This window comes from Erythranthe guttata, chromosome 6 (assembly GCF_056151865.1).
Source record: "Erythranthe guttata isolate IM_541 chromosome 6, IM_541, whole genome shotgun sequence".
In the NCBI taxonomy this organism is placed as follows: domain Eukaryota; kingdom Viridiplantae; phylum Streptophyta; class Magnoliopsida; order Lamiales; family Phrymaceae; genus Erythranthe; species Erythranthe guttata.
In genome coordinates this window covers 8,173,176-8,196,264 of record NC_142538.1, presented here as the reverse complement: position 1 = coordinate 8,196,264, position 23,089 = coordinate 8,173,176, and the positions used below count along the sequence as shown (strand labels likewise).

Here is a 23,089-nt window from a genome sequence, read left to right as displayed (position 1 = left end):
TTTTAAGACGTTAGAAACATCATAATTTAGTTTGATTATAGGCACTCATTAAAAACATATTTTTGGATGTTGTTACTTATCAGTGACCAAATTAACATTAGTAAACATTGAAACAAATTCCGAAAAGGAAATTGACCCTCCAAAATGAGGTGTATGCTTGAATTGTAGCGAGCACACCATGTTTGCAAAAAGAAGCCGAAAGAATAGTTTGCTATGTGCTCAATGCTCTTGTATTTATATCTCTGGCTATAAATTATTATTTGGGATTCTTTGCCCGGACCAAAATAGAAGCATCCGCACTAGTTACGTACACTACAAGAAAAAGTTGCATTAGCGACACCCCAATTGTGACAAATACAAAAGCTGTCACTTAATGTACACATTAAGTGACAACATCTCTTTTATTGTCACTAATAGTTCTTTTTGTTGTCACTTAATTATTATTTATCGTCACTATAGAGCATTAGCGACATCCCGTTAGTGACAAGTATAGTGACGACACTTTTTGCCTAAGTATGTGAAAAATAGGTGTTGTCACTAAAAAAAATTTATTTTGTAGTGGTACAACCTCTGCAGCCGATTCAGTTGTTGGGGTTTCATGAAATTTCAATGATCGAGTTGCCTTATTTATATTCTGACAAGTACAAATAGTTAGAGATAAAGTTTTGGAAAGCAAAGACACGAAAAAGCGCTTATGATAAAACTTGTAATTACCATTAATTTGTCCGGGAATACATTTTGTATCCGACAAAGTATATTGTGTGTGTACAGATATGAAAAATATGTAAAGAGATTAGCTAACAAAAATTCAATTGCTCTAGAACCTAGTCTATATATTATGTTTTGCTCAAGTGAGAAGTGAGATAAATGAATAAGTCCTCACTGCAAGGAATAGTGAGGCCGCCCATCGAATGACGAAATCTGAATTCTTCTTCAGTTTGGCATAGCAATTCTTGAAACAAAGGATCATTCAAATATGATAATGGAATAACAAATCGCTTCTTTTCACTCTCCCAGACATAAACAGCCAAATGGCCCTTTGGAACTTCAGTTGATCTCTTTTCAGCCGATAAAGACCGCCTAAGCATTTTATGGATAGCCATCGATTTTTGTTGGAAGTGAAAATCTTGGTGAGGCTGAAGATGAAAGCAAAGAAATATATGAGGGTTTAGTGAAGCAGATGAAAATCTTGAAAATCGAGTTTTGAAGGCTGGTTGTGAGTTTAGAAATGTGTCGTGTAAACATATATATATAGATGAACTTGTAAATACCATAATCCTCTTAGCTGGATTGAGTGGTTGCGAAGTGGCCAAAGGGTATATTGATTTATGAAGAATCACATGGTTTTGTCGGTAAAATCTTCACAAAATTTGAGCAAGAAAATGTGATAAGACCCACCGAATTAAATGTGGCATAAGTTAAGATTACAAAACATAACTTAGCATTTAGGATAACATTTGCCAACTGCACTAGCAAATGGAAAATCCAATGTATATGTTTGGTAGACGGCAATCAATTAGCAAGTATAATTGGATATATACCAAACCCTAAGTTACATATAGCAACATTTTAAGGGTCACATTAGAATGATGCTATCGATATATGTGTAGGGCCTGCATTTTGTAAGGCTTACATGCATTAGTTACAACAGAAAACTAATTATAGGGTGGTTTTAGGGCCATGTTGCCATTGTTGGTGGGATACAACATTTTTCGATCACATAAATTCATGTTATTGGCCTAATTAATTCATTATGATTTTGTTTTTAAAGACATATCCATGTGATTTCATATTATGTGTTTTCGAGTTTCATAGAGCAACATTTCTTTATAGTCTATATATACAAACACCATTTCTTGATTACAACCATCATCAACAACTCCTCCTTACTCAGCTCTCACTTTTTTCAAATACTTGTAAACTTACATCAAAGCAAGATTCACTTCATACAAAAATGGCCATCAGCCAAATAGTACTGAAACGATCTTATCCAACGAAAGAAGATCAAATGAAGTTCCAAAGGGGCATTTAGCTGTTTACGTCGGTGAAAATGAAATGAAGAGATTTGTCATTCCATTGTCGTATTTAAACCATCCTTCGTTTCAAGAATTGCTATTCCAAGCCGAACAAGAATTCGGATTCCATCATCCAATGGGCGGTCTTACTATTCCTTGCAGGGAGGATTTATTCGTTGATCTTACATCTCGCTTGAGCAGAACATGATATGTATATAGTTAATTAGACATAAACTAGGTCTTAGGGCAATAGAATGTTTATTAGCTAGTTCGTGGACGATTTTGTTGGCTTTTTGTTTTTGTACACAAAGAAGATACTTTGTCAGCAGGTAGAAGATGTACTCCTGCACAGATAGATTAATGGTATTACTTATGAAACGTGTTTGTAACATTAGTTTCTCCAAGAAGTATTGTTCTTCTTGTTTCTATATGAATTCAACAATTAAAATCTTGTTGTTCTAATTATATTGTTTTCCCTTATGATATAAACATCTGCATAAGTGAGTTTTACTGAGAAAATATTGAATCCAAGAAACAATTCTAAAAAAAATGATTTTTGGGTGCCAAGTGCCAATCACTTTATATTTGAAGGGTGCAATTTGCAAAGTTTGCAATAGAAGGGTTGAAGTGTTAAGAACATGTTAAGAACAGCTTCCACCCCTCCTAGTTGAATTTTTATATTCTTTGAATTGGAACTTTAATTTCTAAATATGGACCCAAATTGCAATATTATGAAACTTTAACTAAAATCCTACTTTGACTTTTCTTCTACAACCAAAATAATGCGCCGCCAACTACTCTTTCCCATATCCGCTGCTCACCAGCTCAGGCATTTCCACACCCTAATAGTTCAAAAACCATCATCATCGAACAAACGCAAGACTGACACATCTCTCTTTCAACAGAGTTCATCATCGGCGATGTCATATCACTCTATTGGTGAATCATCCCGTTAAATGTCGTGAACGACAGAAGCGGCCAGTGAATCCTCCTGATTAGCCATGCAAATGAAAGGACGTGAGCGACGAGTCTTGCTGTCTCCGACCTAAAATCCGTAGCCCCAGGGGCAAATCCGGACCTTTTTGTAACGGGGCCGAAATTTTCTTTCTAAAGAATAGGTTAAAATTTTCGAATGTTCACCGATTTTTTTTTGGAATTATTCACAAAAAGGTGCTAAAATAAGTGTATATTATAATTTTTATATAAAAAGTATAAATTTAGGGGTTTTTTTGCATAACTCCCCAACCAAGCATTTTTATTATTTTAGGTTTATGGGCTATATATTTTTCATCAATAAGTCCATCCCTTTAATATTTATTATAAATAAAGGAAACATTAATGTATATGCCACTATTACCCTCAATCCTTTATACTCAATTCTTAATTGTAACCCCAATTTAATCAATTTTGTCCATAAAAATCCAATTTTGACCGCAAAAAATCAAATTTTGACTTTTCTTTTTTCAAAAAAAAATTTTGCCGCCGGATTCCGGCGTTGACTTTTCGATGTTTTTTTTCTTCTTCCAGATTTTTTCGCCGGTCTCCGGCGTTGACTTTTCGATTTTTTATTTATTTATTTTTTTTTTCTTCTGGATTTTTTCGCCGGTATCTGGCGTTGATTTTTTTCAGTGTTTTTTTAAGGGTTTTTTTTTATTTTTTTATTTTTTTTACGTCCACCGCTAAACGTTGACCGTAATTGTGCTGTCACTGAATAGTAAATTAACGTAATTATACTGTCAATGACAGTTAATTAACGTAATTGTACTGCCGTTGACAATACATTTATGTAATTGTTCTGCCGTTGACAGTAAATTAACGTAATATTATTATTTTTTATTTTTTGATATTTTTTTTATTTTGTTTGATTTGTTGACAAATCAACGTAATTATATTACTGTCGTTAACAGTAAAATAATTGTAAACACAATAATATTACCGTCAATGACATCAATATTATTATTTTTTTGGGTTTTTTGTTTTGTTTGAGTTATTTATGGAGTAACATAATAATATTACTGTCTATTATTGTAATATTACTGTAAATACAATAATATTACTGTGGTTGACGGTAATACTACTGTTGTTATAGTAATATTGTTGTCAACCGCATCAATATTATTATTTTGTTTGGATTTTTTTGTTTGTTTGAGTTATTCACGGAGTAACGTAATAATATTACACTAGGCCAAATTTCATTTCAGGCGATGTTTTTTTTTTTTTGCGACGATAATGTTTTAGTCGCTTGTATTGCGCCGTTTTCTTTACATATCGTCGCAATAATGCACAATTTAATTCAAATTTTAAAAAAAGAGTAAATATTGCGACGATTCCAAATTACGTCGCAAAAATCATCGCAAATTTGAAAACGAAAAGTTCCTTGAAGAAAAGGCGACGAATCTCTTATATACGTCGCACAAATGCGACATTAATGTAAATTTTCGTCGCAAGCGAAAAAAATATTTTTTTATTTTTTTTAATTAATAATATTTGCGACGATTGTTAAGAAACGACGCAAGGTGATTGGAAAATTTGCGACTATTAAACATTTTCGTCGCAATGGTTTTTCAATTAAAAATTTTTAAATTTGTTTTGCGACGTAAATTGTGCAATGGATTGAAACGTCGCAATATAATCGATTTTTTTTTTCACAATTTTTTTGTTGCGACGTTTAATTAGGTAAAGTCGTTATTTTATTTCCATAAATTTGTTGTGGCGACTAAAATACACAATAACGTCGCAATGAGATTTTCGATCCTGCAACTAATAAGTAAAAACGTCGCGAAACCGTCTATTATTGTAATATTACTGTCTATTATTGTAATATTACTGTGGTTGACGATAATATTACTGTTTTTATAGTAATATTACTGTCACTCACAGTAATATTAATTCTTTTGGCTTTTTATTATGTTTACATTTGTTGAACGGTCAACATAGTAATATTACTCTATTACACAATAATAATGAGTTTTGTTGTGTTAATATTACTGTGTTAGAGATTAATAAAGCAATATTACTGTGTTAAACTGTAGTTTAGTTATTTTTACTGTGTTTAACAGTAATATAATTAATATTACTGTCAATCATAGAAATATTGTTGTTTAAACGAAAAAAAAATGTTACAGAAAAAAAATCAAAAAAGTCAACACCGGAAACCGGCGAAAAAATCCGGAAGGAAAAAAAAAAGTCAACGCCGGAGACCGGCGAAAAAATACGGAAGAAAAAAAAATAAAAAAAATTGAAAAGTCAACTCCGGAATCCGGCGGCAAAAAACAAAAATTGAAAAAAAAAAGTGTTTTGAAAAAAAAAAGTTTTCGGTTAAAATTGAATAATTTGTGAAATTTGGGGTCAAATTGAGGTTTAATTAAATTAAGGATGAAATTGGAGCATACTAAAGTATGATGGGCTATTTTAGTCTTTTACAAAAATCTGAACCATGTGTGAACTTATTTGTAAAAGAGTTTTTTGTCCGAATCTCTTTATGAATAAGTACACATTGATGGGCTTATTTGTAATGACCCCTACTTTTTATATTATGAAGGGCGAAATTGTACAATCAATTCCAACAGCTATAGCCAATGGCTAACGGTTGTAGATGATAAGGGATATTTTGTATTTTCCGATACTATAAGGGGTACAATGCGATAATGGCTATAGTATGAAAGACTATTATTTAACTTTATGCGGAAAACCTTAATCACAGAATCTTGAAATCAAATTCACCTTAAGAACATAAGCAAATAATTGAGACTATCGACATACCGTTCGCCATGGATTTCGATAGACACGATGAACGATTAAGCGCAGCCTAGCCAGGCCTCCCTGAATCTCCTTGTGAGAACCTTATTCGTAGACACACCTTCTTCTCTCTATCTCTCCAATATCACAACTCGTAAATATTCTGTAAGTGATGAAACTCTCAAATTGCGTCTGATGGTTGAGGAGAAGAGTTGTGGATTCTTTTATAGACGAGAGAAGAGGGTCACGATTGATTCGTAATGGCAGAAGACAAATCCCACCCATCATGGTCTTTTATTGCCATCAACGTTACAGATCAATTACCATAAAATCAGCATTAATTCCATAATTGAATTACCCACAATTAATTAATTAAATACAAAGGTTAATGGGCCATTAAATAAAATAAAATTAACATTCTTTGACTTGGCCCATTGAACCGTTTAAGAAAAACAAGTTTAAAAAATATTTGACTCGGTGGGTTCTTCATACAAAACATTTGACACGTGATCACGATTTTAAAAGAAAATTAAGCTGATTACCGTAATAGGTAAATAGAGTACTTTAAGACTAGAACTAGTTTGAGTTATTAATGTAAATCATAGCGCTCGTATGATTCATTCATCATATTCCCTTCTATGTATCACGCCACTAATAACCCTTACTATTCTAATTCATAATAGCCCCTTTAATTTTGTCTTGTTAGGACAAATCCTGTTAAATCCAAATATAATATGTGCACACATAATTGGAAACAGGAAAACATAAACATTTGATTAAAATTAAGTGTCAATTACAATCATAACTCATCAAATCATGGATTCCTCAAAAGACACATTCTAATAACATGTTCCTCATATGTCTTTACAGGCAATCCCTTGGTTAATGGATCGGCAACCATAAGAGTTGTACTTAAATTTTCTATTGACACTTGTTGTTTCTGGACTCTTTCTTTAACAACCAAGTACTTAAGATCCATGTGCTTGGATCCACTTGAATACTTTCTGATACGAACCCCGTAGAACTTGTTACGAGACCCAAATACCCTACGCGGAAGCAAGATCGAAAACATCCAAAAACAAAGATTCAAAACGGTGGAACCGCGACCCGTTGCCTATAAAGAGGCAAGAACCTTGGTATGTGAAGACGCCACAATCGATTGTGAAAGATTCGATTGGTAAGTCGGGGTGAACAAACGGAATCCACCGATATGTTCGAAAAGTTCTTAAAGAACCAAAGAGAATAATCTCATAACTTTATTCAAAATTCGTCCTCCTCTTTAAAAGGATTCGTCCTCGAATCCGGACAAATATCAGAAGGAGTACAAACAAAATCGATTTCATAATCGATCTCTCCCAGCCCCTCCAAAGTAAATGACCATGAACGAATTCACGATCCCCGACTTTTCGACATTTGCAGTCTCTACATGGACACCTTATTTTGTCATCAATGGTCGCCTTATCGAAAGCAAAGTTGAGAAATTCTAAACAACCATTTTGAAATGCGTCTAATCGATGATCATCTAGCAAAACCCAACTCCTATCCTTCGGCATTTTTATTTACAAAATATTCGCAACTGAGGAACATAGAAGGTAACGAGAGAGTTAAATTTATATCTTCGTCTCTCTCGGAATAATATAGGAAACTGATTAATCTGAATATTTGAAATTATGTGTGTTAAATGCCCATATCTTACTTATACTTAGCCTGATGAAGTTAATAAAATATTGTTAGCATATAAAGAGTATTTGAAACTGTTATGGGTTTAGAGAGAGATTGAAAATTGTGATCACTGTTATGGATTTACCATTATATTAACCATTCCCATTAAAATCACTGCTTAGTATCATCATCATCAACAATTAATAAACAAAATTCTAAATTAACCCATTAAAATAATTTAACTTACCCTCTACAACTTCGTGCAGTGGTTTGTTCAAATCCTTGGGATTTATGAAGTCTGTGATTCCAATTGCTTTACCTATTAAAACAAAATTTCAAAATTTATTGATTATTAATTACTCCAAGTGGATGAATATACTATAGTACAATAAATTAAATGGCGAGTTTATTTATTTATTAATTTAATTTGATACCTTAAATAATTTTATCGGGATTAATGTCAACTCCAATAATTCTTGATGCTATCAACCACCATCTACTTCGGAGATACCTACTGAAACAAGTGCCGTCCCCGATTCCTCTTATTGGAGAATCTATATCACAGCTGGCACTAGAGAATACTGGCTCTTATTCCTCGTAATCTGTTTAAAAGTATAGATCACGGTTTGCCCAGGGGATATAGCTATTGAGGTAAGATCTCAGACGAAGGAATGAAATATAAAATATGTCCTCTCGTTCTTGCCCCTTCAACCACCTTCACATTAATTCAATCAAATTGCAGCTGTCAACATTATTTCGATTTTTTTTTTTTAAGAAATAATTTTTCTTTTGTTTTCTAATAATAATAATTCATGAATCATTGATAATAAAATATATAAAAATATATAAAATATAATATGCAGAATAAATAAAAAACTTACGGCAATCCCACGGCTCCGACGGCGGGAGCGGCAGCGGCGGTGTGAAACGGGGAGGAGGAGCGGGAGAGGAAGGCTTCGGTGGTGGCTCGGCCCGATGGGGGTGGATTTCTGTGGAGAAAATTGAAGCGGCGGCGGCGGCGGTGTGGAAGACGGAGGAGGAGCTGAGATAGGGAGACGGCGACGGGGAGACGGCGGTGGCTATCTCGTCGACCTTGTGCCGCGACACCGACGGCGACGGGGAGACGACGGAGTGATTTGCTTCGGCGGAGGAGGGGTGTGGGACTGTGGGAGCAGCTGTGATTTGGGAAGAGAGATTTGGGAAAACGTGGTTCTGAAATTAGGGTGGGGAAAGGGGTTTTAATTGTAATTTGCGACGTTTATAATTATTAGTCGCAAGACCGAAAATTTACTTGCGACGTTTTCCTACATTTTCGTCGCCAACACAAACTTATGGAAATAAAATAGCGACTTTAATTAATTAAACGTCGCAAAAGAAAAATTGTGAAAAAAAAACCAATTATACTGCGACGTTTCAGTCCATTGCACTATTTACGTCGCAAAAAAAATTCAGAAATTTTTAATTGGAAAACCATTGCGACGAAATAATATATAAACGTCGCAACTCTTCCAATCACCTTGCGGCGTTTCATAATTATCGTCGCCAATATTATTAATTAAAAAAAAAATAAAAGATATTTTTTCTCTTGCGACGAATATTCATAATAACGTCGCAACATTGCGACGTATATAACTGATTCGTCGCCGGAACTTTTCGTTTAAAATATTGCGACGATTTCTGCGACGTAATTTAAGAGCGTCGCAATATTTACTCATTTTTTATAATTTTGTATTTAAATTATGCATTATTGCGACGATATGTTAGTAAAACGTTGCAATATGAGCGACATTTTCAGTATCGTCGCAAAAAAAAACGTCGCCTGAAATGAAATTTGGCCTAGTGGTAGCAAACTTACACATCTTGGCACCACATTCGCAAAACACACCATCTATCAGCCATTGAAGCGTAAACCCTTGTGAGTATTTTGTAGCTCGAAGCCCCAATGCGTCAATCCTCGACACCACCATCTCATCATGATGCACAATGGGAGTTTGCACTCCGGGTAGTTCAACGTTAACTTCGATGCATGGCTGGATCATATCATTCTCCACCTCTTCAAAAGGATTCACCCTCGAATCCGAACCTTCTTTTTCTTCTTCAAGTGCTGGAGCGGTTTTGCACTTTTCATCCTCTTCGGGCTGCAACTCAACAATATCTTCTTGCATCCCTTCAATTTTTACACCACTGCTTTCCACGATGTCTAGAATATTTTCCTCCATGGGAATTTCAATGTTATCATTCCTCTGAGGTGGTGATGACACGTAAATAATCCTTTTCTCCTTTGTAGAATCATCCTCAATGTTGGAGCACAAGTTCACGAATTGCTTGCTCGGACACTCTCCTCTCTTAGTCTTGAATTGCTGCTCGGTTTTTGATTTCTCTCTTTTAGGCTTTTGCAACGATTCTCTCACCATGCTCGTTGGATAACTCCTTTGCGATTCCCACCTCGGCGAACTCCGTTCTTCTGACTTAGTAACTTGCCTCATGCTTTGCATCTTCAATTCCCTATAATAATGGGCAGGAACGAACCTCTTTCTCATAACTGCCTTCATGGACTCCCAAACATCAATTGGTGGTTCACCACAACGCCGCCTAGTTAAGACAAATTGGTCCCACCAACTAATTGCATAGTCAATGAACGCTTTGACGGCGAGCTTCACCTTCTTCTTCTCGGAATAATAATGATAATCGAATACGAGCTCAATCTTTCTTTCCCATTGAATGTACGCATCAGGATCACTCTTACCTTGGAAAGATGGTATTGTCAACTTGAGTGAGCTGAAGTTTTGATCTACGCCATCTCTTTCTCGACCAAAATATCCTCGGCTCGATCTATCCATTCCAGACCCTCGTCCCATACTCTCCCTCCTTGATTTTGTAGTGTTCACACCAAAATTTCCATCACGATCTACCTCTTTATCAGGATAAGGAATAATTGGTTGGTGCACATCACGCTGTACGTATGACCCTCGAACATGTTGATCTTTGCGTAGTTCCTTTGGTTGGGTAACAATTCCTTCCATCCGATCTTGGAGTTCTTGGAAGCGTTTATCCATTGGCGACATCCTACGCTGCTCAATTCTTTCTTCTTTATAATAGACCTTCTCGGACATGATCAAAGCAATTTTTTTTCTTTTTTTTATTTTTAACGACACTAACAAAACCTAACTTGGGCTCTAACAAACTACAAATAAAAGATAAATTTCAATTTTTTTTTTTTTGGACTTTAGACAAAACCTAACTTAGACTCAAAGAAACTCAAAACAAAATAACAAAAAATTCGATTTATTTTTATTTTTGACTCTAAACAACTTAACGAAGAATAAGAGAAAAGAGGACTAGAAGACTCGACAAAAGACAAAAGAAAACTACGATGACACGAACAAGACTGACTCAAAAATAAAGATAAAGATAGGTGAAACCTGTTTTGGATGTTGGCTCTGATACCAACTGATACGAACCCCGTAGAACTTGTTACGAGACCCAAATACCCTACGCGGAAGCAAGATCGAAAACATCCAAAAACAAAGATTCAAAACGGTGGAACCGCGACCCGTTGCCTATAAAGAGGCAAGAACCTTGGTATGTGAAGACGCCACAATCGATTGTGAAAGATTCGATTGGTAAGTCGGGGTGAACAAACGGAATCCACCGATATGTTCGAAAAGTTCTTAAAGAACCAAAGAGAATAATCTCATAACTTTATTCAAAATTCGTCCTCCTCTTTAAAAGGATTCGTCCTCGAATCCGGACAAATATCAGAAGGAGTACAAACAAAATCGATTTCATAATCGATCTCTCCCTTCGGTAGCAAACTTACACATCTTGGCACCACATCGCAAAACACACCATCTATCAGCCATTGAAGCGTAAACCCTTGTGAGTATTTTGTAGCTCGAAGCCCCAACGCGTCAATCCTCGACACCACCATCTCATCATGATGCACAATGGGAGTTTGCACTCCGGGTAGTTCAACGTTAACTTCGATGCATGGCTGAATCATATCACTTTTCATTCTTAAAGAAGAAAACGGCTACGGTGTTATCACAATATATCTTCAAAGGTTTAGCAATTGAGTCAACAGCCTTAAGCGCTAAGATAAAATTTCGCAACCATAGTGCATGACTCGAGGCCTAAAAACATGCTACAAACTCAGCCTCCATTGGCAGTCGGATTTTTGGGGATTGCGCTTATCGTGAATGTGAAGATAAATCTCATATGTTTTGTTTGTCCATGCAGTATCCTATTCACATATGTCTCTTCACTCATGTTTATTTCTCATGTTTACCTCTTGTCTTGCATTAGGCATTTATAAAAAAAAATAAAAAATGAGACGGATTTTTTTATGTGCCGGTTAAATTTGAATTTTGTTGCAACCGGATCTATTGAGCTTACTCCTCTCATCTCCACGTTTCTTACGAAGTTTGGCAAAGTCTGTAGTCTTTGTTATTTAATGTTGGATTTGATATCACTATCCTTTGATTTTCACATTGCAATTATCGTGTGGTATTGAGTTTATGAGTTTGTGATTTTCTGTGCACGTTATGTATGGTGACTCTTCTCACTTGCTTTCAAGATTCTCTATTCGTTTGATCTTTTTGTTAAGTGTTTGAACAGATTGATCGACACATCGAGATCATTAGTCCATGTTGATTTATCTATGCATGGTGATTGCCCAAAAAAAGGGGGAGAAAAGAACAACAACGCTGGCATGAACACAGGGGGAGTTCCGACAACTGTTGCTATAGTGCATCAGACAGTTGCTGGAACAATACATGAATGCAGGGGGAGTTCAGACAACTGTTGAGACAGTGCATCAGACAACTGTTGGAATAATGCAGAAATTCATAGGAATTCATTCATCTATTGGCACAGTTGACGAGTATTGTGAAGGGAAGTTGATTCTACTACTGCATATCTTTTTTGTGGGAAGTTGATTTTGTTACTGCATATCCTTTTGTTCCCTGCTTATTTGAACCATTTTGAGTATCTGCCTTTCTAGGTTATTTTTTGCTAAGAGCTCATACAGTTCGATGAACTGTTGCAACAGTTTATATTTGCAGATATTATTGTCAATTTGCTAACTATTGTTCATGCAGGTACCATATATTTAGGGGGAGTAAATTGTTCTGATCAATCAATGCCAAAGGGGGAGAGTGTTAGAATCTCGATGGGATTCTAAGTCCACAACACCAAGTGGAATTCTATGGAGATGTGTATTAATATGAGGAACATATTTTCCTTAGTTATCTAATTAGATAATTTGAGAAGAAATAATTTATATCTCCATATTAATCACCTGAACGTGTATCTCCAAAGTAGAAGGAATTTCACATTCTTAATATTGTGTTTATTGTCATTAATTGGTTTAGGTCTTCACAAGAATATAAAAGGAGGAGCTAATGCTGATGTTATTTGCTGAGTCTTTTATCACGTGGATGATTTACCACGTCGCCCTCCACCACCCTCCAAGTCTACCGAGCCAAGTAAGCAAAGGGGAATAATGAATGCATTTACAAGAGGAGCTGCCTAAGGATCATTCACATGGGGAGATCCACATGCAGGGGGAGCTGACTCCGTTGTGAATCACCTGCCGAAGCCACTACTATGGGAACAGTTGCTGAAATTGTGGCACTTACTATTGCAGCAGTTGATGCCACTCTTGTTGTTGAAAGAGTTGATGATGATCTTTAGTTTTATTTGCTTCCGTCTAATCATCTGATTGTTTTATTTTCAGGTTTTTTACTCAGCGGGAGAAAATAATTATAATCAATAAACGATAAAGGGGGAGATTGTTAGAATCCCTTGGATTCTAATTATACGAGAATTAATGAAACTTGTGCCACAAGTTTGCATATACCGTGAGCTAAAGAAGGGAAGAGTCCTTGTAGCTTTTAATTCTTAGAATTTGTCATTAATTGATTTATAATAGGAATTATTCTTCTAAAGAGTTTCCTTGTATTGAAAATATTATTTCCTATGTAATTAAGAGTTTCCTAACCCTAATGGACTCTATTTCCTTGTAGGATTCTTATAACCTGTAGAAGTATAAATAGAGCAGCACGGCGCCTCATATTGTACGCCTTTCGTTGGAGAGAAAAATCATATTTTTCTGCTCTTTTTATTGCTGCGCCTGGAACATCTTTTTATCGAGAGAAAATATACAGAGAAAATATTCTTGGCTCTCGTTTTTATGGTTCCATCGTGATACGTGATTTTCATAGAAAATATACCGGCTTCAAGGCTTTGTGGTGAAGACACCAAGATTCAAGGAGTATCACAAGTTTGCTTATTCTATATAAAAAGAAGATTGGTTCTTCGGGAGAGAGGCTTAAACAGATCTCGGGAGGAGATCGATCCGCCGACTGAGGAATTCAGCGTTCAAGGGAGTTCAACCGTGTGGAGCAAGGGACGTGCTGCAAATTGAAGATTTATAATCCAGCGTAGTATACAAGAACGACGTCAACAAAGAGGGTGTCTTTGTATTTTGATTAAGTCCTACTATTGTATTCGTCAAACAAAAAATTAGTAAATTTTATTTGCAGGTCCCCGTGGATGTAGGGTACAATTGTATCTGAACCACATTAAATTTGTGTCTCGTTTATTTCTGTTTTTACGAACTGCTTCACGAACTGTTGCAACACTTCACGCAACAGTAACGAAAAACTGAATCTGACACAAATAATTTATATCTGCACGAAATAAAATTCTAACAAAATTCATCTTAAGAACATAAGTACATAATTGGGATTATCGACATATATACCGTTCGCCATGGATTTCGATAGAGACGATGAACGATTAACGATAGCAATCTACAAGCCGAGCCTAGCCTAGCCAAGCCTCCCTGAATCTCCTTATGAACCTTATTCGTAGACATACCTTCTTCTCTCTATCTCTCCAATATCACAACTCGTAAATATTCCATAAGTGATGGAACTCTCAAATTGTGTCTGATGGTTGAGGAGAAGAGTTGTGAATTCTTTTATAGACGAGAGAAGAGGGTCACGATTGATTTGTAATGGCAGAAGACAAATTCCACTCATCATAGTTTTTTATTGTCATCAACGTTACCATAAAATGAGCCTTAATTCCATAATTGAATTACCCACAATTAATTAATTAATTAATTACAAAGGTTAATGGACCATTAAATAAAATAAAATTAACATAGTACTGGGGTGGAAATTGTATTTTACCCTTTTATGAATGATGCTTATAAGCTTGTGTCATAAGTAATTAATCCAGAGAATGAGCATTATTCAATCAACCAAAATTCGACCTTTATAATTCAACCGAAAATGAATCGAGCATGAGCTCGGACCGAGCTTCATCCCATAGATCAAGCTTCGTTCGTTCTCAAAGGAGTAATATATATATATTTTAACCACAAAATTGTTATCGAGCATCGAATAGTTTAATTTGATATCTCATTTAGTTTCTTTAATTACGCATAATTCATTTGTTACAGGCAGTAGTCACATGCATGATACACTGGCGTACATATACATATATTTAATTAATATTTAATATGGCAAACATCATATTTCATTACAAAACGTACACCAGTGTAGAGCAAAACACAATATCCCGACTATATTAATTTTCATAAGTAATAATTATTATTACTTATGAAAAAAAAGATCATATATAATCCATATATATATATGTGGAATAGGGTAGGGACAAGACAAGTAATTAATTAATTAATGATGATCCGTTGATGATTAAATTAGATTCTTCAAGTCTGAGGCGCTCTTTGAACTGAGAAATGTAGCTGGTAGCTCTGTTGTCCACGTGTTCATCTCCACCGCCGCCGTTGCGACCATGAATATAACCATCATCCTCGGACTTGACGAATCTGCCATCATCATGCCTGAACGACACCAGCTGGGAAGCTGCCCTAATTGGCTTCACGGCTGCTGCACACTGCACTGTTGTTGATGGAGTCGGCTTCGCACCTCTATAGAAAGACATTACCAACTTGCTTTTCATCAAACCCCGTTTGTTGCTTCCAACTACCTCCATTAATTCTCGACTCAAATATATTAATTAGTATTTAAAATAATTATATAATTAATTAGTAGTAGTAGTAGCTACTGTGGTGAGTATATATGTATAGAGAAACTGAGGGCTCTAGCTATATATATATACATGATGTTGAAAAGAAGAGATTTATATGTACATATGTTTAATATATTTGATGAGATAGAAATGAATCTCTCTTTTAATTTGTAGTAGGGATATATTCTTGTGCACATATTAAATTTGATTTGATGATCACTTTGTAAGATTTGAACTATGTATATATATATATATATGGATATTATTGTTAATATATGTATTAGCCATTAGGAGATCGATAGAGAGGAATAGATCATCTTGTTTCTTTTAAATCAACCGCCGCCGTGTCACCGTCGTCTTTTATCTATTTGCCCCGTGCCGTCGGATCTGATTCCTCCAGATCTGAACCCAAATTAAATGTAATCTCATATAATTGATTGTTTAGTAATCCACTATTATAGAATATATTTTTTCCAATAATTTTGCTAGAAAGTGGATTTTATTAACTTGTTAGTGCCAGCTGAGGTGGCAGCCTATCCATTATAATATTATATAGGTGTTTCATGAGGAAATCCCCTCATTACTTCTTTTAATGGAGAGAGGCTCAAAATATTTCTCTTCATTTGAAAATAGCCTACAATCATTTTAAGCTATTATGTTTTTCAGCTTTGCCCTGCCCGCCACATCATCACTGTGTCACGCGCTTAGCGTTTTTATTTTCTCCTTTCTTTTTTGTATCAGTTTCATTAATCGGCTATGAAGCATAGTCAATTAGCCTTAATCGACTATGTTTCATAATCGATTAAGGTTCCAGCTTGCGCGAATTTCTCTACACACGCCGTCCTCCGCCCGATCCACCAAAAAACCCTTGATCTGCCTCCCCATCGTCACCACAACATCGCCACACCACACATCTGCATCCCACCCCGTCGCAAAAGATTATTATTTATCAATAAAATATAAAAAAATCATAGTTGATCTATAATTGCTTTAATGCAATAGGAGGAAGGGTCAAGGCAGCAGGTAACACTAGCTGGTTTCGAACCAGACAAAAGCAACTGGGGCTGGAATTGGTTGGAGTGATGGATGGTTGTTCGCCCTTGGGAAACCTGCCATAAATATTTCGAATGGGAAGGCTCCTTCTCGTTCAATCCAGAAGAAGAAAAGGGTTGTGTCCAATTCTGATAGCTACAGCGGTTTTTCACCCAATATGTCGGCCAATGTTCGTCGGAGCAATATTTAACGACGCCGCCGAATTCTGATCGATAAGAGAATAAACAGATCGAGAAGAAAAAAGAAAGCGAGAGAGAGAGAAGACGAACGAGAGAAGAGAGAAGAGAGAATATAACAGAGAGAAGAGAGAAGAGAAGAGAGGGAAGAAAAAGAAAAGAATAACAACGGCGTAAGATAAAGATGTTAAAATTTAGGGTTAGGAGTAGGGTATAATTGGGAGATTACCTTTATTAAGTATCCAAACTAATAGCAAAAGAGGTTTTCTCTAATTATTTTTGGCAGGGGGGATTTCCTTAATTACATTTCCTAGATGAGGGGGTTATTGTTAATTTTCCCTGTAATATATATGGGGGTCTTTATAAATAAGCCCATCAATAGATACTTATTCATAAAGATATTCAGATAATAAACTCATTTACAAAAAAGTCCACATATGATCAAGATTTTTGTAAAAGACTAAAATAGCCCCTCATACTTTAATATGCTCTAATATCATCCCTTAATTTAATTTAACCTCAATTTGACCCCAAATTTCATAAATTATTCAATTTTGACCCAAAACACATTTTTATGAACAATTTCATCCGTCACCACCGTTGACTTTTTTTTCTCCTGATTTTTCCGCCACCGGTATCCGGCGTTGACTTTTTCGAAATTTTTTTTCTTTCTTTCTTTATTTCTTTTTGTAACATCCTTTTTTTCTCGTTCAAACATCAATATTGCTGTGATTGATAGTAATATTAACTATATTACTGTTAAACACAGTAAAATTAACTATACTATAGTTTAACACAGTAACATTGCTATATTAATCTCTAGCACAGTAATATATTAACACAACAAAACTCATTATTATTGTGTAATAGAGTAATATTACTATGTTGACCGTTCAACAAATGTAAACATAATAAAAAGCCAAAATAATTAATATTGTACTGTGAGTGGCAATAATATTACTATAACAACAGTAATATTACCGTCAACCACGGTAATACTACAATAATAGACAATAATATTATCACGTTACTCCGTGAATAACTCAAACAAACAAAAAAACCCAAACAAAATAATAATATTGATGTGGTTGACAGCAATATTACTATAACAACAGTAATATTACCGTCAACCACAGTAATGTTATTGTATTTACAGTATTACAATAATAGACAGTAATATTATTACGTTACTCCGTGATAACTCAAACAAAACAAAAAAACCCAAAAAAAATAATAATATTGATCTGGTTGACGGTAATATTATTGTGTTTACAGTTATTTTACTGTCAACATCAGTAATATAATTACGTTGATTTGTCAACAAATCAAACAAAATAAAAAAAATAACAAAATAATAATAATAATAATAATATATTAATTTACTGTCAACGGCAGAACAATTGCATAAATGTATTGTCAACGGCAATACAATTACGTTGAATCTCCTCGGCAACGGACGTGAATCTACCCTCCACAAATTGGGGCAGATCATCCAACGATCTTGACAAATGATCGAGTTCTTGCTTCCCATCAGCAAGTCGTTGCAAGATTGGTGGACCCGTTGGATCTAGGGGCGGTCCAAACAAGGCTTCAAGACGTTGCAACCTTGATTCTATTTCTAGCATCATCACACGAGTAGGATTTGGATTTGTTGATGATTCCTCGTCATTCGAATCTGCCTCCAATTGCACCGCAGCCAACAATTCTACCGGTTTATTTCCCTCCTTTGCTTAAGTCACGTACGAGCATTCAACGAAGCATGGACACTCTTCGTTCATAATCATCAATCCTCCGAGAAACGGTATCACCGCAGCCTTGGCAGCAAATAGGAACTCTTGCCCCAATATCACATCGAAATCGCCTAGTGGTATGGCAGTCAATCTGCACTGCCCTTTCCAAGAACCGATCATTAAATCAACATCGGTACTGCCCCTCACCGGCCCCGCCTCTGAATTTACAGCGTTAACTTGACTTGCATGTTTCGAGAGAGTCAAGCCCAACTTCTTGACTTCTCTTTCGGCAACGAAGTTATGAGTTGCTCCCGAATCAACCATCACCTTTACTACTTTGCCATTGATCAGCACCGTAGCATACATCAAGCCCTTGGTGCCGTTGGGTGCCTTGTCCACGACCAAATCACTCAGCAACTGAATCGGATTCGCACGCCTCGTCTCTTCCGACTCTTCCTCACTATCAGACTCCCGCATCAAAGCATTCAACTTGCTCCTCTTAGGATAGTCCATCATCCGATGGTTGCCATCACATAGAAAACAACCACGGTTTTGCTTGTTGACGACAAGTTGTCCACCCGGCTTAGTTTGCACCATGGATCCTTCGTCATTACCGCTCTCTTTCTGCATCCAATTACGGCCATTGCCACCGAACTTCTTTCCCTTGGACTTATCCTTCTTCGAGCCTTTCTTATCAGAGACATTGGCCCCCATCACCTTGTAATCAACAAGTCGATCTGCTGCCGAAATAGCACTTGGCAGATCTTTCACCCCTTGTCTCCACAACTCGGTTTGGGCCCATGGCAGCAATCCAACCATGAAGTTGAACATCTTATCTTCATCGGACATGTCACGTATGTCAAGGAGCAACCAACTGAAATCATTGCCATACTCCTGCACGGTTCCCTTGTGCTTCAATTGCCTAAGGGATTCCCTTGCAATCCAGCACACGTTGCTAGGAAGGAATTGCTCTTTCAATTCCCGTTTCAGCACTTCCCAAGTCTCGATCTTTACTCGATTAGCACTTGCATCGTATGACAAACGAGCACGCCACCACAACTTTGCATCACCCACTAGATACATACATGTAATGGTCACTTTATCGCGATCCGAAACCTTGGCTACCTCGAAGTGATTCTCCATATCCCACACGAAGTTTTCGACTTCTTTGGCACTGCGCACACGATCAAACGCAGTCGGTTCCGGCACACGAACTTTGGATCCCGATGTTCTGCCCTCAGAACTTGATCATTCATTTCGAACAACCCTTTTTAACACCGTCAAATCTGTAAGCATTCCCTCAAGCATCGTCTCAACGGCATCAATGAGGAGTCCATCTCCTCGGCAACAGACGTGAATCTGCCCTCCACAAACTGAGGCAGATTATCCAACAATCTTGACAAACGATCGAGTTCTTGTTTCCCATCAGCAAGTCGTTGCAAGATTGGTGGATCCGTTAGATCTAGGGGCGGTTCAACCAAGGCTTCAAGACGTTGCAACCTTGATTCCATTTATAGCATCATCAGACAAGTAGGATTTGGATTGTCGAAGATCCAGAATCTTCAGCCATGCCGAACATCAACACGTTCAGAACCCTCAAACCTGTCTCTGATACCAACTGTCACAGGGGTTTCTTTCCTCAAGAATTTTTCGCCCGTGTGACCTGATTTGCCCACCAAATCAGTCAGCCTTCCTCTTGATTCTCTTCATACAAAACGCACAAACACAAGTCTTTAAGCCAGCGTAAACAATAACAAGAGTATGTAATGGAAAACAACACACAAGCACGTTTACGGGCAATGCCCAACCTTTATATTAATTTCCACAAAGAATACAAAGGAGACTAAGATGCACACACAAAATCCTCACTCAGAATGCCCACAATTGCAATCTGAACTCTCTAATGCTAGATGGGTCGTATTTATGCACTCAAAGCCATATAAATACAAGGAAGAAGGTAGTTTTCACATAAAACTACCTAGGGACACTTGGCAGCAAACCAGTCTAACACTTGGCTAACTATTACAAGTAATAATGGGCAGTTTTGCATGCTTTCCAGCCCTCAACCGCTCCGTAACTTCCTCAAAACCGTCCTCATAGTCGGTTGTTGAAGATCAGCCTTGCTCGGGCGCGCGCGCGCGCACCAATCGGCCCAAAACAGCCCGGCCGGTTGCTAGGCAGTCCATCTGCCTCGCCTTTTGGGGAATTAATATTTTTATGGAGTTTATTTGAAATGAAAGTTAAAATGTGGACTTATATGTAGTGAAACTTGGATTTGAGGATCTAAGTCAAATTTGCCATAAATTAAATATTATTTTTTTTTTTTGAGGAAAAGATGGGCAATATTATTAGGCAATATTTGCCAAAAGAGTCCAAAGGCTCCCTTGAGCACATGCATAGCCGAAATGCTTAACAAGAGCATGGGCTAGAGAATTACCCGAACGTTTAACAAAATCAAAACGACAAAAGCTAAACAAACAAACAAGCGAAAGCCAATTTTCTATGTAACCACCAAAAGATGACAATGTGTAGGACTTCTCCTGCAAAGCTTTCATAACTTGGATAGCTTTCGGTCGCTCTTGGACTTTGTAAACCCCCACCAGAGACAAGTCCCCTCGGAATCACGCGCTACGCAAGCCAATGAATAGAAATTCTCGCCAATGTGAAAACCAGCGTCGACATTCATTTTTACAACATTTATGTCCGGTGGCCTCCAATTTGTCGGGTGTTGTTGTGTCCTGTTCAACATGGACTTTCAACTGGCCTTGTAAAAGTCCTTTAAGATAGAACTTACTCATAAATTAAATATTAGAGTTTATTTGAACTCTTCTATTTTTTTATACTTTTGTAATATATTTTTTATATTATGAAGGGCGAAATTGTACAATCAATTCCAACAGCTAATAGCCAATGTGCCACATGAGACTTTACTAACGGAATGGCTAGCGGTTATAGATGATGAGGGGTATTTTGTATTTTCTGATATTATAAGGGATAAATGCGATAATGGCTGTAGTACAAGGGTGAAAATTGTATTTTACACTTTTATGAATTATGCTTGTAAGCTTGTGTCATCAGCAACGTAGTTGTGCATGTAAATAATTAAGGGCATCTTCAAGAGGTTGAATTGAATACAAGAGAACCACATTAAAGCAGAAAGAAAAAGTTGGAGGGAAATCTCAAATTTCTACAAGCTACTACTAAATGTCGCAATGAATCGTTGAAAAGGTCCAATTGCCAAACAAGAAGTTCGTGGAGGGGCAAAATCGTCAATTAACAAAAAATGATCTAGCCACAAAATATAGCGGAAATGACACGCGTAGATTTCTGCAAATAATTAGTAAAGCTCGATCAGTCCAGATACTTCTTCTATTTCCTAGAACTTCAAAGTTGTTCCATTTCTTCTCTCTCCGTACATTTCATGAACTCTCTAAACACTTCTATGAAATAACTTAACCAACAGAAAATTGCCCTATAAATACCTCTCTAGCTCTCTCCTTTCTCAATCAGCACACAACACATTCAAACAGATTAAAGAAAAATTCAATACAACATTAAGAAAAAAACCTTCAGTTTAAATCAGAAAGAAAAAATACATAATGTCGCTAATCTCAAGCATTTTTGGTCGCCAGAGCAACATCCTGGACCCACTATCCCTCGACCTGTGGGACCCATTTCGCGAGTTGGCTCTCAGCTCCTCCGGCGAGACGTCACGCATTGACTGGAAGGAGACGCCGGAGGCACACATCTTCAAGGCGGATGTTCCTGGGCTGAAGAAGGAGGAGGTTAAGGTGGAGGTGGAGGAAGGAAATGTCCTCCAGATTAGCGGCGAGCGCAGCCGTGAGGAGGAGAAAAACGACACGTGGCACCGCCTCGAGAGGAGCTCCGGCAAGTTCCTCCGCCGCTTCCGCCTGCCGGAGAACACAAAGCTGGATCAGATTAAAGCTAATATGGAGAATGGAGTGCTTACTGTTACTGTTCCGAAGGCGGAAGTGAAGAAACCTGAGGTCAAAGCCATTGACATCTCTGGCTAAAAAACTTAGAACTTGTTATTTCAATATATATATATTATAATAATAATAAGTGTGTGATGGTCTCTATATATATGTTTTGCTTTCTACAATGTTAGTAACGGAATGAAATAAAATGTGAGTTTTTGTTGTTGAAGTACTACATCGACATGCATTTATTTACACTATTTATATGTTTTTAGGTCACTATGTAAAAAACGAATAAGCATTTTGATGCCGGGAATTGAGAACAGAGAAGATAACACAAGCGAACTACAATTTGGCTCACCACTCGATAAGAGATACATATATGGCTTATATAATAAGAAAAATCTAACACTTCAATTTTATTTCAATCAATTTGATCTGCATATGCAAATTACAAACTTTTTATTTCCAACCATATATAAGATTCATCCCCTAAATTCATTAGGAGTCAGTACATGATTAAATATAAAGTTGACTGAGAGAAAGCTGATTTAACAAGCTCTTTATCTTCTGCAATTTCATTAGATAAAGATACTCCTGTATCACATTTATGATTACCAATATATTCTATACGAATACGGAATACCAACAACCGTTGTAATTAAGAGTTTGTAAGAGCAACTCCAATGCATCAAAATAGAGCATTAAATATT

The 23,089-nt window shown here is 36.5% G+C and overlaps 1 protein-coding gene and 1 long non-coding RNA gene across 3 annotated transcripts; one reads left to right on the top strand and one right to left on the bottom strand.

Annotated features, from left to right (window-relative positions):
- Window positions 1-7,106: 7,106 nt before the first annotated feature.
- Window positions 7,107-7,957, bottom strand: LOC148770053 (uncharacterized). 2 transcript variants are annotated; one of them, XR_016031540.1, is made up of 3 exons: window positions 7,850-7,957; window positions 7,663-7,734; window positions 7,107-7,329 (listed from the first exon to the last, which is right to left on the bottom strand). It is a non-coding gene; the product is annotated as an uncharacterized LOC148770053 (long non-coding RNA). The 2 variants fall into 2 exon arrangements; XR_016031541.1 differs by having other exon boundaries at window positions 7,107-7,292.
- Window positions 7,958-21,684: 13,727 nt separating this feature from the next.
- On the top strand, window positions 21,685-22,611 carry LOC105960428 (17.3 kDa class I heat shock protein). Its single transcript, XM_012984600.2, has one exon. It carries the CDS (start codon window positions 22,038-22,040, stop codon window positions 22,470-22,472), a length of 435 nt encoding a protein of 144 aa, XP_012840054.1. The 5' UTR covers window positions 21,685-22,037; the 3' UTR covers window positions 22,473-22,611.
- The last annotated feature ends 478 nt before the right edge of the window (window positions 22,612-23,089 follow it).

Coding starts and splice junctions, on each gene's coding strand:
- LOC105960428 (XM_012984600.2), top strand. CDS start 22,038: ATGTCGCTAATCTCAAGCATTTTTGGTCGCCAGAGCAACATCCTGGAC.